The following is a 15,501-nucleotide window of genomic DNA, read 5'->3' as shown; positions in this document are numbered from 1 at the left end:
GTCAAAATAAAAGATCCTTAAATAAAAGTTGGTCGCCTGTATTTGAATAAAGTAAGGGAGGCCTGTATTTAGATTTAAACAATCCTTAATAGCTGACTCAATGCGCATGAGTACATGTCAAAATAAGAGATCCTGTAATAAAAGATCGCTTATTTGTGCGTTGCAATAACTCTCTAATCTCTTATAACTCAAAACATGCCTTAACGGTATAAAAAAAGTCAAGTGATTGACGGTCGAAAAATTGCCTTATAGAATATTCGAAGAAAAAAATTACGGATCTTCAATCCAGTGGATTTTCCAATCAATTCACGTTCAAAGAGTTACAGTATTCAGCCACCCAGAGATTAACGTCATCTGAAAAATAGCCTTCATATGTGTGTATTGCCTGATAATTTCAAGGATGGTTATGGAATACTTGAATCGGAACCATATTCTTTGAAAGATTATTTGAATTGATGTATTTCTTTGTTTTGACACCATTTCGTTTTATGTATAAGTATTTCATACTCTGAAATAAAGTATATTCTTGTTATGAGTTTATTGATATAAAACAAACAATGCAGGACCTATTCACAACATTTTGTAAATATGTCCTTTAAACAGATTGTGATTGATATTATTTGAAATGTTTCATTCGATTCATTTCATGATACAAATGGCTACAAAATGTTATCAAAGAAAATGTATGATGGCACATCCCTCAAAGAGAAGTGCCAACTGCTACATTTTTTTCATATGCAATTACCCTCATTATTTCCTCTTAATCTTATATTCAAAACATTGATAAATCCGAAACCGTAAATTTAAAATTTCGGTGTTTAAAGATTTCTTGCTGTACCTTTCATTTTCTTCATTGTAAGAAGGAATTTATTAAATGTATGGACACACCTCTTTCTACTGTTCAATAATATGTACCTATAGATAACATATGTTTATAATTGTACCTGGCTGAAAGACTTCGGTCGATGACCTTTGACTTCCTCAATAAGGAACGGTTGTTATTATTATCACATCACAGCTTAAGTCTTTTTGGCCAAAAGTTGGTGAACACTGAAAATTATTTTTCATATCCAATAGTTCTGAAACAACTTATTATCGCTTTCATTATGTGTTAATTATTAACATTTCTGCTCTTAACCTTGATATTGTTAAACCTTAGAATATCGATATTCTATATATCAAAATGTGCATAATTCCAATAAAATTTCAAAACCACTTGTTCGAGCTAATCATTGATTTTCTATTAATATAAAAGCAACAAGAATTTAGGAAAATAATGTAGGTGGGAAACTGAAAATAGTTCTCGAAAATTTTCAGTAGTAATACCTTACAAGTAATTTTTTGCGATGTCAGACGATTTACTTTGAAATCACCACGATTCCGCAGGGCGAATTTTTCTTCAAGCAACTCAGTTTAGTTATGCAATAGAAGACAGAACAATTATGAGAGGAACTCGAAATCATCAAATCACGAGTCAAATTTCATTAGACTGTTCAACAAACGAAATGAAAAGTGATAAATTTGAAATTCGCCGAGTTATTTATATTTTAAGTTGAACTGTCACATATACAAACACCGAACTTGACAGCCCAGAGTCAAGTTCTGATTATCGATAATTCGAACTTGTATAGAGCTGCTGATTGGTATTTAACAAGAGCGCGTAAAATAGGCGCTAGAACGGATATAATATGTTACAGCTAAGGTAGGTGTGAATATAAACTTAAGATTAGGCGGTTTAACTTGTGTTTACATTCGAGGACCGGCTAGAGTTTGATAGAATGTTTATTTACGAGGGGAAATTTTATCTTTAGCCGGTTGATGTTGACATTATCCGATACGAAATGGTTAAAAACTTATTAGATGAACATGCGGGACGGTGATGTCACATAAATGGTCAGATGGAAGACGATGAGTGCATGGGGCAATGTTTTTGTTTATTGTTCCATCAAGAGGCCAATTGAAAACTCCCCGGTCTACAATCGTAAAACATATTTTTTTGGCAAAATTCGATTTTATTATGCAACATAGTTGCCTTCGAGGTCGATACAGCGATTATAGCGATCTTCCAACTTACCATTTTTGTAGTACGATTTGTCTTTCGCTTCAAAATAGGCCTCAGTTTCGGCGATTATTTCTTCATTGGCGCTAAATTTCTTTCCAGCGAGCATTCTTTGAGGTCTAAGAACAGGAAAAAGTCACTGAGGCCCAGATCTGGCGAATACGGTTGATGCAGAAGCAATTCGAAGCCACAGATAACAGAGAAGAAGTTCGAAGCTCAATTCATGCAATTCTGCCATTGTTTTCATTGATTTGTGACACGGCGCATTGTCTTGATGGAACAGCACATTTTTTTCTTCAAATGGGGCCGTTTTTAACGATTTCATCTGTTAAACGATCCAATAATGATATATTATCATCGCTGTTGATTGTCTGGCCTTTTTGGAGGTAATCAATGAATATTATACCTTGCGCATCCCAGAATACTGATACAATAACCTTGCCAGCTGACTGTTGTGTTTTTCCTCGCTTTGGATTTGGTTCATCGTGTGCAGTCCACTCAGTTGACTGTCGATTAGAATGATGGAGCCAAGTTTCATCCATTGTCACACATCGAAACGAAAATTCAGGTTTATTGCACTTAAATAGCTTCAAACAGTGCTCAGAAGCATTAACACGTTGTTGCTTCTGATCGATTGTGAGCTCGCGCAGCACCCATTTTGCAAACAGCTTTCTCATCTACAAATATTCGTAAATTATATGATGTACACATTCATCTTGTGCATCAGATCGGGGACTTTTCAATTGGCCTAATATTTTTCATGGTGATGGCTTGGCGCTTGTTCAAAAATTCGTTGACATATTGGGGCCGTCGCAAAATCTAATAACCTTTAAAACGAAGTTTGAAGTAGGTTTTGCGCTTAACTGACATCAAAACAAACTGATATATGATGAAATATCTAAAGAAGTAAGATCAGCAAAGCTCGCCGCTAAGCGTACAACATTGTTATCGACGGTTAAAAGATGTGATATTTGCCTATTGGCAGCAATAGTATTTTATACTATGTATATGAAAATTTCAGATCTGTTCGACGTGTTGCATACCATTCACTTTGATACTGGTAATCGCATGAATTAAATGAATCTTTCACATATTTTGCATATTTGGTGCACCATCAATTCTATAATCCAATAATGGGCACGAGCTTGTCAACAGCGTTAGAGCATGATGTCTAAGACATAAGATTAGGAACGAGACCATAAGAGAAGAGCTCTAGATATAGAATGAGGAGACGGTGTCGGAGAGACCACATGGACAGAATGAGTGTGAATAGATGGACAAGAAAGGCTAAAGATCCAAACCCCAACTCGAAAAAACCTCCTGGCATACTACCTAAAAGATGGTATGAAAGCTGGTTACCAGCTTCACAACCAAGATGGAATACATAAACAAGTCTGAAAGGCAGTTATAAACATGATCATGTCTTATAAACAAGAGAAAGAAGAAGTGGTCTGTCATAAAGACGCTACATGGCAAACCACACACAATCACAAATTACAAGACAATATTGAATGCGCCAAACAAGCTCTACAAAATATTTTGATGACGTGGATGAAAAATCCTCAAAATGCTCAGAAGGTCTTTAATACCTACAATTACAAAATCATATTAGCCTATCATGACGGAACCAAGAGTACGCCGCATAAAGTAATTTTCGTTGAATAAAAGTTAATTCAAAATCATCGTTTTTGTCTAATGAAGTAACCAGCCAGCTAATAACTGATATAAAAACCTACGAAAGGATATAGATAACTTAGAAGATAACGACTTGAACAAGGAAAAGCAGACCTCAGAAATTGATACCTCAGACAATATCTCTAGGCTTTCTGAAGAACATGGCATTTTTTTCATTTTGTTATTTTGATACAAAATATCTTTACGCGTGTACGTAAATCAGATCAGAACTCGAAAAGTAATAGTTTCAAAACCTAAAATAACGTAAAAACATGTGGAATTGCTGAATTGTAGGTGGAACCCAAACTGGTGATCTGGTATTTCATTTATTATGTCAATAATTATTGTTAGATCCGCTTTCCAAAATTCGGACGGAATTGACAAGAGACACTCTTTCTAATGAGAATGCGCATATTGAAACATAGGGCCAGAAGGCAGATCATCACGCATGTAGAACGAAGATTACAGTAGGTGAATCTGGAGTCTGGAAATCGCATTGTTTATGTTGTAGCTATTTTGATAATATTTCTGTGGGTTCAGGTTGAGAGGTTGTAGATAGCACAGAAAGTACAGTTTTGTCAATGTTTGCTATATATAAAAAATGAAAGCTTATGTATTCAATAACAGTTATTTTAAAATAACGAGGAGATCGATAGTTTCAATAATTCATTATTAAAAGTGACTTATAGGTAATATAACCACTTTTTGATATCCAATTTCTCGAAAACCTCACTTTCAAGTTAAAAAATGGTGCAGCAAAATTGTCTGCGCGGAAATTTTAATTACTCGTTTTCATTCAGTTCTTCGTGCTCTTTTCAGATCTACAAACGGATCTTCTATAAACAGAGTGTTGTTTCAAGGATACAATCGTTTCATAATTTTATTGTTAATCCTGACCTGTATTATTCTTGTGATCTAAAAGGGATTCATTTGAGCTTTGAATAAGAAAGATTTGTGCCAAATATAAAGAAAATATACTGGGTGGTTCGCTTGATATGACTACGAAAGCAAAGTTCATGAATCACCCTGTATTTCGGTAACCAAGGCAGTCAGACCCAATAAATGGAGTGTCTAGAAACACATCGGTGTCAACTTTTTTCGTTCACCAATGGAACAACCTGTATATTAAAAAAAAAACAAAATCTTTTCATTTGTGACATATTCCAGTGAATTATACTCGATAATATTAAGGTGACCAGAAAATTACCGGCAATGTGTATAATCCAGCATTCTATGTATAGTCAAAAATCAAACTCAATTATTATTCTATTTATTATCATATAATCAGCATAATTTTTGTCTGTTTTAGGTACTTACTTTTACGAAACACAACCAGAAAATCTCTCATCCGATGTTTCATTCAAATTCTTGCATAGTAAAATTCATCATCTACAAAAAAGACAAACTTCCGATAATAAGCAAGGACAGCCTGTACTCAACACAGCGATTGATATTAAAACACATTTGCACGATTCTGATGTCCCCGATATCAAATTGGTGAGTACAACCCTGCAATTACTGAAATATAACGTTATTCTAGAATAAAACCTATTATGTATCTCCAAAAATAATCGATGAGATTTAGCAGCCAAAATCTAGCAGCTGGTTTCCAAGTATTTCCGAACAATCAGTAGCGTCGCAAAATTGGTTATCAGATTGAAATGATTTATCGAAATAATTTCATTTTATAAATGAATTATTCTGTCGGATTTAAATAATACAGAATTCATATCATAAATGACAAACCTTACGGTCGTAAATAAAGAAGTAAAAAAGTAACCAAACAACAACAAAATTAATTTAAATAGCAAACTTGAAATTCATACAGAATATCTAATCAATTGATTTGTTTTTGGGATGTATTTCGAGAATAATTTTCACCTACTTATGATGTAGATTCCTTATGGTGATATGTACATTCTGTATGAATTTCAAGTTGGAACTTTATCGCCTTGATATCGAAATGGATTTCTTTTTTTTTTTTTGGAGGGCACTTTGGAAGGAGCAGAAAATTTAATGGGGATCAGTAGATTTAGTGTACCGCGCGTTTTTTATCGATAATTTCGTCGAAAAATTGAGTGCAATTGCAAAACTCTACTTCTCAGATAAATCGTACATTGAATGGAAACATTTCTTGCTTCACTGAATGAATATTTGTATCTCTTGATATTTTGACAGATTTTTCTCTGAGGTGATAGAGACGTCCAGAAAATAGCACCAGAAGGATTGATCATGCCCTGGACGTGTAAATTAAAAAAAAATAAACTTCACACTTTTCATCTGCAGAAAGTATAACGATTTGAACCAGATGATGGAAATAAACTTCACACTTTTCATCTCCAGAAAGTATAACGATTTGAACCAGATGATGGAACTTGTTGAACGGAAAATTTCTCTTCTAATAGAAGTAAAATTCATATCTCGGAAATTATCTTAATAGATTAATTTTCCTTAGGATCTAGGACTACTTTTTTCAACCCGGTTAATCTCGAAAATTCATATCTCAGAAAAGTAAATGAACATTAAAAAAATGATTAACTGCCCTTGGGCTCCAGGAATAGTTTTTCCACCAGTGTGAACTTAGCAGATCGTTTCCAGCAGACTGTGACCAGTGGCGTGAGGCAAAATAACGATATCTCATGGAAATATTCACTAGATCGGATATAAATTTGGGAAGTGGGTTCCGTATACTATTGAGAGTATAAGTTGGAGGAAATATTAATTTCCTTTAGACCTCAGGATATTTTAGCAACGTTTTTATTAAAATTATCATGCGTCTAATTTGAAAAATTCATATCTCCGGAAGTACGCGTCGGAGCATAACCATATTCGGCATGTAGATTACTATTAGCGATGTGAATAAACTGGGAGATGATGACCGACTTCCCTATGGATCCAGGGGTAGTTTTTTCAACCCTTAAATATCGAAAATTCATATCTTCGTAAATACGCGTCTGAGCATAACCATATTTGGAATGTAGATTACTATTAGCGATGTGAATAAACTGTGAAAAAATGATTGACTTCCCTAGAGATACAGGGTAAGTTTTTTCAACCCTTAAATCTCGAAAATTCTTATCTCTGGAAGGACGCGTCGGCGTATTTTATTTTATTTATTCCTGACCCTTAAACAGCTAAAAGCTGGTATAAGAGCCTACCTATAAATTGGATATTAATAGCAACATGAACCATGAATGAAAAGCTGACAGTACAATTTTGGTTCAGAAGAAATACTTTCACCATCAATAAGGCACATTATTCATCATTGCTGTTTAGAAGAAACCCTAAATCAACCTGCGTGCCACTAATCAGTTGGAATCCGCACCAAAAGAACATAGAGCACCAAAGTTGTTACGATCTGAACAAAACTCGGTCAATCTGATATCCGGAGACTCGAGTACAGCAATAACGGAGATGATCATCAGATCATGAAATAGAGGACACTATTTGAGAATGTAATCGCTCAACTGAAGTCGACCACTGGGACAGATTTCATTATCGACAAGACCCATCCTGCATAAATTGCCATTAAAAGGAACGTGGACAGAAATGAAATATGCCAAAGGGAAACTTGGTCGGAACTAAAAGTTTTCAGAGACAAAGTTGACGGCAGGGATCCAGTCGAAGATGCATACACCACAATCACGTCAAGGTACCACTGCTGTCAGGCCCATCGAAAATAACCAGAGGTAGGTGTTAGGACGCGACGGCTCAAGTCGAAAGATCTCCTCAACGTAACGGTAACGGACTCAAGAATATGAAGATCCCATTGTATTACTCCAGAACCACTCCAGCGTGATATTAATATGGCCCTGAAGGGCGATTTCAAGTGAGCGCCGGCTATTGACGCTGACAACAAGAGCAAGGTCGTCCACATAGCCGATGGCAAGGTCAGGTTTTCTACCGAGCAGCAGAAAATGCTCGTTAAAGTCAAGTTCACACGATGAGGGATCCAAAATGAGAAAAGGAGTGGCGAGAAAAGATGGCGTGCCGATTGGCGAGGTAACTACACAAAAGTCATAGCTGGTCCAAAGAAACCCCAACATCTCGAGCATGCCGGAAGACACTTACTAAGCCACCAGAGATTGTCTGAAGTGAAGACTTTAGGAGTAGGCAGACAGTCGCGTCAATACAAATATTGGGAAAATTGCCGAACAGAAGGCAACAGTTGTATAGGAGTAGTAGCAGACAAGGAATCTCGACGCACGCCAGCATGCTCCGATGGGTGCCCAGCAGGGCACCTTCGGAGGGAAGAGTCGGTCCTAAATGACACATCGACCTACTCTGGAATGTCCTCGATGGAAGTAGCGTCATACAAAGTAAAAAACCAAAGGCCTAGGTAACTTCTCAGAAGTGATACTGTAGGATACACTCCAGGGAAACCTATCCATTTCAGACCTGGGAAATTTAGAACAGTTGTCATATTGGTATGCAAGTTTCTCGAAGATTCAAACTGGGGAAAAAATTCAGAGGATGACAGAAGTTGTCTGTGAGCCTTGGCTGTCTGGATGATTCTGCAGTTACGATTAATCTCCGATCTCATTGACGAAAGTTCCCCCATCCACGAACACACCCGAACCAAGCACGAGTCGAAACAGGGAAGGAAATTAGATCGGAGTCATAAGGGCCGAATTGATGGTAGTGGCCATGTTTTCCAATTCCCTGGAAGAGGATGGTAAGAAATAGAGACCGCGAGTATGCAAATACAACAGATGGCGTGGAGGCAAGAGACGCTGGGTTCAATATGAGACGATAGTCACCGACATCAAGATAGTCGTGCACGCGCCAGCGCCCAATACAATCCACAAGAGAAGACGCCACATCAGCGTGACCAGATTTAAATATAGTGAATCTACTAAACTTGCCGCAGAAATCTACTAAAAATCTATCAACACCGTTCAGAAATCTACTAAAAATCTACTTACATATTTTTTGACAAAATTTCACAGATGGCGCTGCATTAGATTTCAACATTATTCAGAATACACTTTATTCTAATGTCTCTTATGGTTAAATTTTACTTCATAAATAGGATATACAGTACAGATGCGTTCAGATTCGAAAATGAAACAAGAATTTATTTCAAAATTTGAATGACTCTTGCATTTGGCATTCGAAATCTGAAATATGCAGCCACCCAAATTTGTCGATGAAATTCCAGTTAGACATATTTTTTTCCACTAAATAGAATACCAAATGTGAGATAATGGTATATTTTCAACGGAAGTTTACACACCATCTGTTTTCAATGAGGCACCCTTCGGATATTCCATCATTCTTCGTATTTATTCTCAGCCGACCGCCACCAAAGAAGTTTTATGATTTTATTATGTTTAAGTAGGTACGTTCTTCTAGTCTAGAAAGACGTAGAACGTAGAACCTCAATGAGAATGAACAATGAATTGATTCATAGAAACAGTCTAGACATCCGAATTTCCATATTCCCAATCGTCTCGGTTATATTATTTAAAACTACCAAAATCTACCAAAGGATTTCTTTCTACTAAAAACTCCATGAAAATGCGAAAAATCTACTAAAAAAGTAGATTTCTACTAAATCTGGTCACACTGCGCCACATATATATTGGATTCTCTGTTTGGAGACCAGAAAGTTGAAGGCTGGCCCTGTAAATTGACAACCAGGGGGCGATGATGAGCAATGAAATCCTCAAGAGACGAACCTCGAGAACCAGACGAGGGAATTTGCATTCGAACCCGTACATATGACAAAATTGGTTGTGTTCAAAGGAGATATTATAATATATGATCCAGCTTATTCCAAAAGATTTAAATGTCCTGACTAAATAAGCAGGCGATCAACCGAATGTAATAAGAACCGGAATAATATCGGTATAGCAGAATTGAGTAAGAGCAAATACTTCTAAGACTGGATCAAGAACAATTACTGTACAGGGTGGGCAAATAAGCGAGGTAATCGGCTATATCTCAGGATCCACTCATCGTAGAGACTTGCGGTAAAAATTTTTATCACTATAGTGTACAAGAAAACACACTGGAAATAGTTTTGAAGGTCATACCTCTACCGCTAGGGGGCGTAATAGCTACCGTCGAGTAGAAAAATGAATTTTACTCGAAAATGTTTCATATGAAGTTGAAGAAAAAATATCATCACTGCAATCCTTGGAAAATTCTCTATCTTTTTGAATTGTCTTTTTAGATTTTACGACATCAAATAGTGGTAGGTGAAAGGGAGAAATCTGACCGATTGAAATGCCTGTAACTTCAGTTTGGCTCATCATTTTTGAGCAAATTAGCTCTCGTCAATTCAATTCAATCTTTATCAATCCTCCAATACATATTATAATGTATAGGACATGTCAACATAAAGATAATATCTGAAAGATAATATCTTGTTGATTGAGGACAAAATATACTCATGATAAATTTATTTTTGCTGCTTTCGATAGGGGGCGCTAAGTCAGAATTTCATTGTTTTGTTTATTTTACTCCGAAATTTCAAATGTTATGATAGAATTTTCTTAACAGAAACAGAAATTCCATTAAATATGCATGAAAAAACCTAAAGGTCGCAAAGCGATAGTTTAAGGCGTTCTGAAGTTATGGCCGAAAGAAGATATTCTTCAACTGATGCACTGCAAAAAACCAAATTATGTCTTTAAGTTCTGACAGAAACAGAAATCCTATCAAATTTGGATGAAAAAACCAAAAAGTCGCAAAGCGATAGCTTCAGGTGTTCTGGAGTTATGGCCGAAAGAAGACACAATTTAGTTTTCCAGTGCTTCAGTTGGAGAATATCAATAAAAAGCCATAGAGGGCCAGGAACAACACTATCCACGAATTGTTCCCCGTCAGCAAATTTGAACTTCGAGCTAATTATAACTCTCAATACTATACGGAACCCACATCTGAAATTTGTATCCGATCTAGTGAATATTTTAATAAAAAATCATTATCTCGCCGCACGCCAATGATGCTAAGACCGGTCAATACATATGTAAACATTCAAAGTAGTGAGTAGAAATTCAATGTGGACAAAAATAAGGAAAATAATTCTAATGAAAAATTCAGAGGTGATGCACTGTCGCCACTCATAAATATCCACTGAAGCAGCCAAAATAGCTTAAAAATTACCTCAGTACAGATTGTGCAATGTTTTAGAACGAGAATTTTTCAGGAAGGAACCGGATCGGAGTCTCAAAACCAAAGGATTATTACAAAATTTAAACAAAACATTTCTTGTATAATATTCTAGATATCTTTCGAAGAAATTCTTGGTGTATTGTCGAAGTTGTCAGACTATTTACTATTGAGAGATCTCGATTATTGCTTCTCTGTATCTCGTGTATGCTTCTTAAACGAGGTATATGTCATAAGGCTAAAATTATTTTCCCGGTCTGACCTAGACGACTTTACGTATATGTTTGTCCAGTTTATAATGGAACACCCTGTTAACAAAGTTTTTTCTATTTTTATATGTTTTATTGTTTTTTTTTTTTGTTACCAGAGATGTTTTTTTATGAAACATTTATGAGTACATATAATACTACCTATTTTCCCTTCATTCTTTTATTTTTTTGACTTCGCGACAGGCCAGTACGACACTTCCGATGTAATTTCTAAATTTGTCCATTGTGGAAGCATCACTTTGGGGTTAGATCAATTTATTTCTCTTCGTGTTATTCGTCTGTCAGTAATGTTGATCTTGTTAACGTTTTCAGTATATCATTGGGTATGATCCGTATATCTTTCAGGCTTTTTGATGCGTTTGACACGAGTCTTAATCAGTTAATCAAGTAATGCCTCCAATTCTGCATCTTCGAAAACCTTCTCTCTTCCACCGCCATGCTTGTCTTCGACGTTAAAATCACCATTCTTGAAGCGTTGAAGCCACTCTCGGCATGTTCTGTCAATAATAGCGACCGGCCCAACATATGTATTTGAGAGCATTCGATGAGCATCAACTGCAGATTTCTTCATATTAAAGCAGAAAATTGAAACCTCCCGTAAATGACAAGAATTTGGCTCGTAAGCTGACATGTTTGATCGATAATAACTTTATAATGCAGACACAAATCGACTAATATTTCGATGGCGTTATGTTTACAAATACCTTAGTTTATTGTATGACATCTACGATCTATTTTTTTTCGACTACCACTTACCGCTACAGCCAACGCGAAGCAAAGTTGTACACCTAATAGCTAAGTTTTTCTTTGACACAATTTTGGAGTTTATAAATGGTTAATCTCTTGTAATTTGTAAAAGACCAAAGGTTCTTAATAGCTCTGCAGGGTATTTGTTCATAATTAAAGTTTTGAGAGTCGGATGCCATGGAAAATGTGCATAAACATTAATCTGAAAATTAAAATGTCAAGACGAATGGGAGAACTTACTACTTTCTATGTCTCGCGTTCTGCTAATCTGATTTTGATGAAATTTGGAATGGGTATTCGGGTTTGGAAAGGAATTTCTAACTTTTCGAATACACATTGCTCATGCGCAAATGAGAACATCTCGAAACGAAAACAAAATATATTGTGTAGTCCCACACATGTGTTATATTTCTAAACTCCAAAATAATCGATGACAATCGAGACATAGAAAACATCATTTCAAATAATCTATTTTTTAATATTAATTGTTATTTTTCAGAATAAAACCAAAATAACAGAGGCCCCTAAGATATTTCCTAGCGATGCTCCTAAACTTAATATGGTAAATATATTGAATGTATTTTTCTAATTATTCAGTATCAAATGTAACAAAATTTCACAGAAATTATGTGAATTTTAATTTAGGGCTGAAAAAAATATTTATGCACTTCAGGGATTAAATTAGTAGTTTTAAACCCTAATTTCAGGGTTTTAAATGGTACTTTTAATCTAGAGGGATTAAAAGTGAATTGACATCCCTTTATGTAACAATAGTACTAGCACACTACTCCTACATGATTTCCAATCTGACACATTTTTGACGATTTGTTTTACTAGGCAGTCAATCTACTTTGCCGCCGAGTTGAACATATAATTTTTTCTCCGATTGTTTATAATGATATATGTAGGATATTACATTTTCGAATTATTTCAATTCCCACATGATTTTTATTTTTCCTGTAGTCATGGGCGTACCCGTGACAGTGGGGAGCAGCTGCCCCCCTGGAAGCAAAAAGTTAATCTTTATTGAATTTTTTTTTAGTAATAAAAAAAAACTTATACCATTGAAAAAAATTAAATTAGGGTAATTTATCGTTATTTTATAAAATTTTGAAACCATGGTTTGCCAAACCCACCTGTTCTGATTCTGGGTACCTACGTCCTTGCCTATAGTGATAAAACAAAATTTGATAGAAATCGCAATTGCTGGAATGGTTGGTTGCTATGGAAATGTATATCTCCATAATGATATTATCGTTTGACAAATTTTGAAATGTTTTATTCCCATTATGAATTATAATTTTGCTGCCTAGGGAGGAGAAATAATACTTTGCTGATTGATATATGTCTGCAAAATCAATATTTGCTGTCAATTATTTGTTGAAATATATGATGAGATATTCAAATATTTTTTCAAAGTGCATAAGATATCTTATTAACCACGTGACTGAAGGGTTTTTCCATCCCTCAGCGAATTGTACAAACTCACAAGATTATTGCAATAAATTGAAGATATAAATCAATCAATTTCAATATTGAAAGTATTGAATGATATAAATAAATGTATTGCATTAACAGGAAAATAATATTTTATACCATCTCTAGATGAAAATCGCGGAACTACGAAGTATCCTTGCTTTTAGTTCATATTTCGGTGAAATATACAGGGTGGCCATTTGAAAACTAAACAGACGAGATTACAGACGAAATAAAGTTTTTCGATAGAAATGCTCGAACAGGTCGATTTCTGTTTCGAGGGGGACAACTTAAGATGTAGGTTACGGACGCATAGCGCTTCAACCCTTGCTACTACAACCCTCACCCCCAAATTTTGAATAGGGAAGATGGGGTGAGTGATACCTCATTTGAAAGGTATTTTTATACTGATTTCAGCACAGTTATTGTTTTTTCATTTTATGCATTAGTTCTCGAAATATTCTGAACTAAGTATTTGAAAATGAAGTGGTGTTTTCATGGCACTTGTAGTGTTTTGTGAAAAATCGACATTTTGAGCTTCAAAACAACCATGACTGTGGCTTCCTTCCTAACTAACTAACGCATGAATATTTCAAGAACTAATGCATAAAATGAAAAAACAATTACTGTGCTGAAATCAATATAAAAATACCTTTAAATTGAGGTATCACTCACCCCATCTTCCCTATTCAAAAATTGGGGGTGGGGGTTGTAGCAGCAAGGGTTGAAGCGCTATGCGTTCGTAACCTACATCTTAAGTTGTCCCCCTCGAAACAGAAATCGACCTGTCCGAGCATTTCTATCGAAAAACTTTATTTCGTCTGTAATCTCGTCTGTTTCGTTTTCAAATGGCCACCCTGTATATGTTAACAATTCATAAAGTTTAATTTTAACATATATATTTTTTTAGACAGTCACAAAGTTACCAATACGTCTTCTAAACAATGGATCAAGATTGCTTGGTGTGAATGGAACAGGACAAAGAAAGCAATACCCCTCGACAACTGACCAACCCACTGTGATATCTAATACAGATCCACCTTTATTACATGATATAGCCAGTAATGAAAGTGGAAAACCTGATTTCGACGATATTATCAATAACATTTCTATATCTAAGTTCACAGATAAAGAGTTAAACAATACTCTTGCACAACATAACATCACCAATGAGACTATCACTGTAAGTGTATTTGTTGTTTTTCAATGAGCGGTTGGATTGCATCCTTTGAAAGTGCTATGTTTCATTTCATATATTCGCAGGAAAGCTACTTCTACTACAACAGTACTCTGCTCACTGATCCACATGTGGCCCGATCTTATTGGGTCAATCTTAGCGAATTTGAAAACGCTACAACACATAAGCTCTTATCTTCAGCTCACAGAAGAGCAGCGGTAAGTGCTCATATTGAATTGAATTTTTCTGGAAATTGTTGAATTTTCTCATTATTTCCAGACTGTCACTCTTTCCTTCGAATTTCCATTCTATGGACATCTTATTAAAAATGTTACCATAGCTACTGGAGGTTTCCTCTACACAGGGGATTATGTACATGCATGGTTAGCAGCTACTCAATATATTGCCCCCCTAATGGCAAATTTTGACACAAGTTTGTCAAATAATAGTTTCGTTCGATTCATGGATAACGGTATGTATATATGATGAAATTATTGTACGTAAATTTCATAAATAACATTATAGGTACCGCCTTCACAGTACTGTGGGAGAAAGTTGTATTGAAGGATAGAGCTAAAGAGGGAGAATTCACTTTTCAGACAACACTTCATAAAAATGGAGATATTATTTTCGTCTATGGAAACGTGCCTTCAATCATAGAAAATATTAAAGATGACCATCATCCAGTAAAAGTTGGTTTGTCAGATGCCTACATAATTGACAGTACTTTATTCTGTAAGTTCCAAGTTTATAAATTAGTCTTATCACTGAAATAATAATCTTATATTTTAGTTTTGAGAAGAAAAACTATATATGAATACCATAGGGTTAATTTCCAAAAGGAAGAAATCAAAAATGGAACTGTGATAATCTTGAAAGCCTTACCAACATGCCTTGATGCTACTGACTGTACAACTTGTTTAACCAAGGAATTGTCCTCATTTCAAGTTAGTAGTTTCAAATAGTATTTTTTATTTTCA

At 35.3% G+C, this 15,501-nt stretch overlaps 1 protein-coding gene across 1 annotated transcript in view; it reads left to right on the top strand.

The window, feature by feature from the left end:
- The window catches only part of LOC123679025 (plexin domain-containing protein 2), a 45,764-nt gene that overhangs the window by 25,236 nt on the left and 5,027 nt on the right, over positions 1–15,501 (top strand). Inside the window, exons 2-8 of the mRNA XM_045616340.1 lie at positions 5,043–5,230; positions 12,368–12,430; positions 14,255–14,527; positions 14,608–14,739; positions 14,801–14,993; positions 15,047–15,256; positions 15,314–15,468. Coding sequence (XP_045472296.1) covers positions 5,043–5,230; positions 12,368–12,430; positions 14,255–14,527; positions 14,608–14,739; positions 14,801–14,993; positions 15,047–15,256; positions 15,314–15,468 — 1,214 coding nt within the window. The remainder of the gene's footprint in view (positions 1–5,042; positions 5,231–12,367; positions 12,431–14,254; positions 14,528–14,607; positions 14,740–14,800; positions 14,994–15,046; positions 15,257–15,313; positions 15,469–15,501) is intronic.

The sequence above is a fragment of the Harmonia axyridis genome, chromosome 4 (genome assembly GCF_914767665.1).
Source record: "Harmonia axyridis chromosome 4, icHarAxyr1.1, whole genome shotgun sequence".
Classification (NCBI taxonomy): domain Eukaryota; kingdom Metazoa; phylum Arthropoda; class Insecta; order Coleoptera; family Coccinellidae; genus Harmonia; species Harmonia axyridis.
Note: the sequence above shows the minus strand (reverse complement) of the source record. Positions and strands in the feature narration are given on the sequence as shown.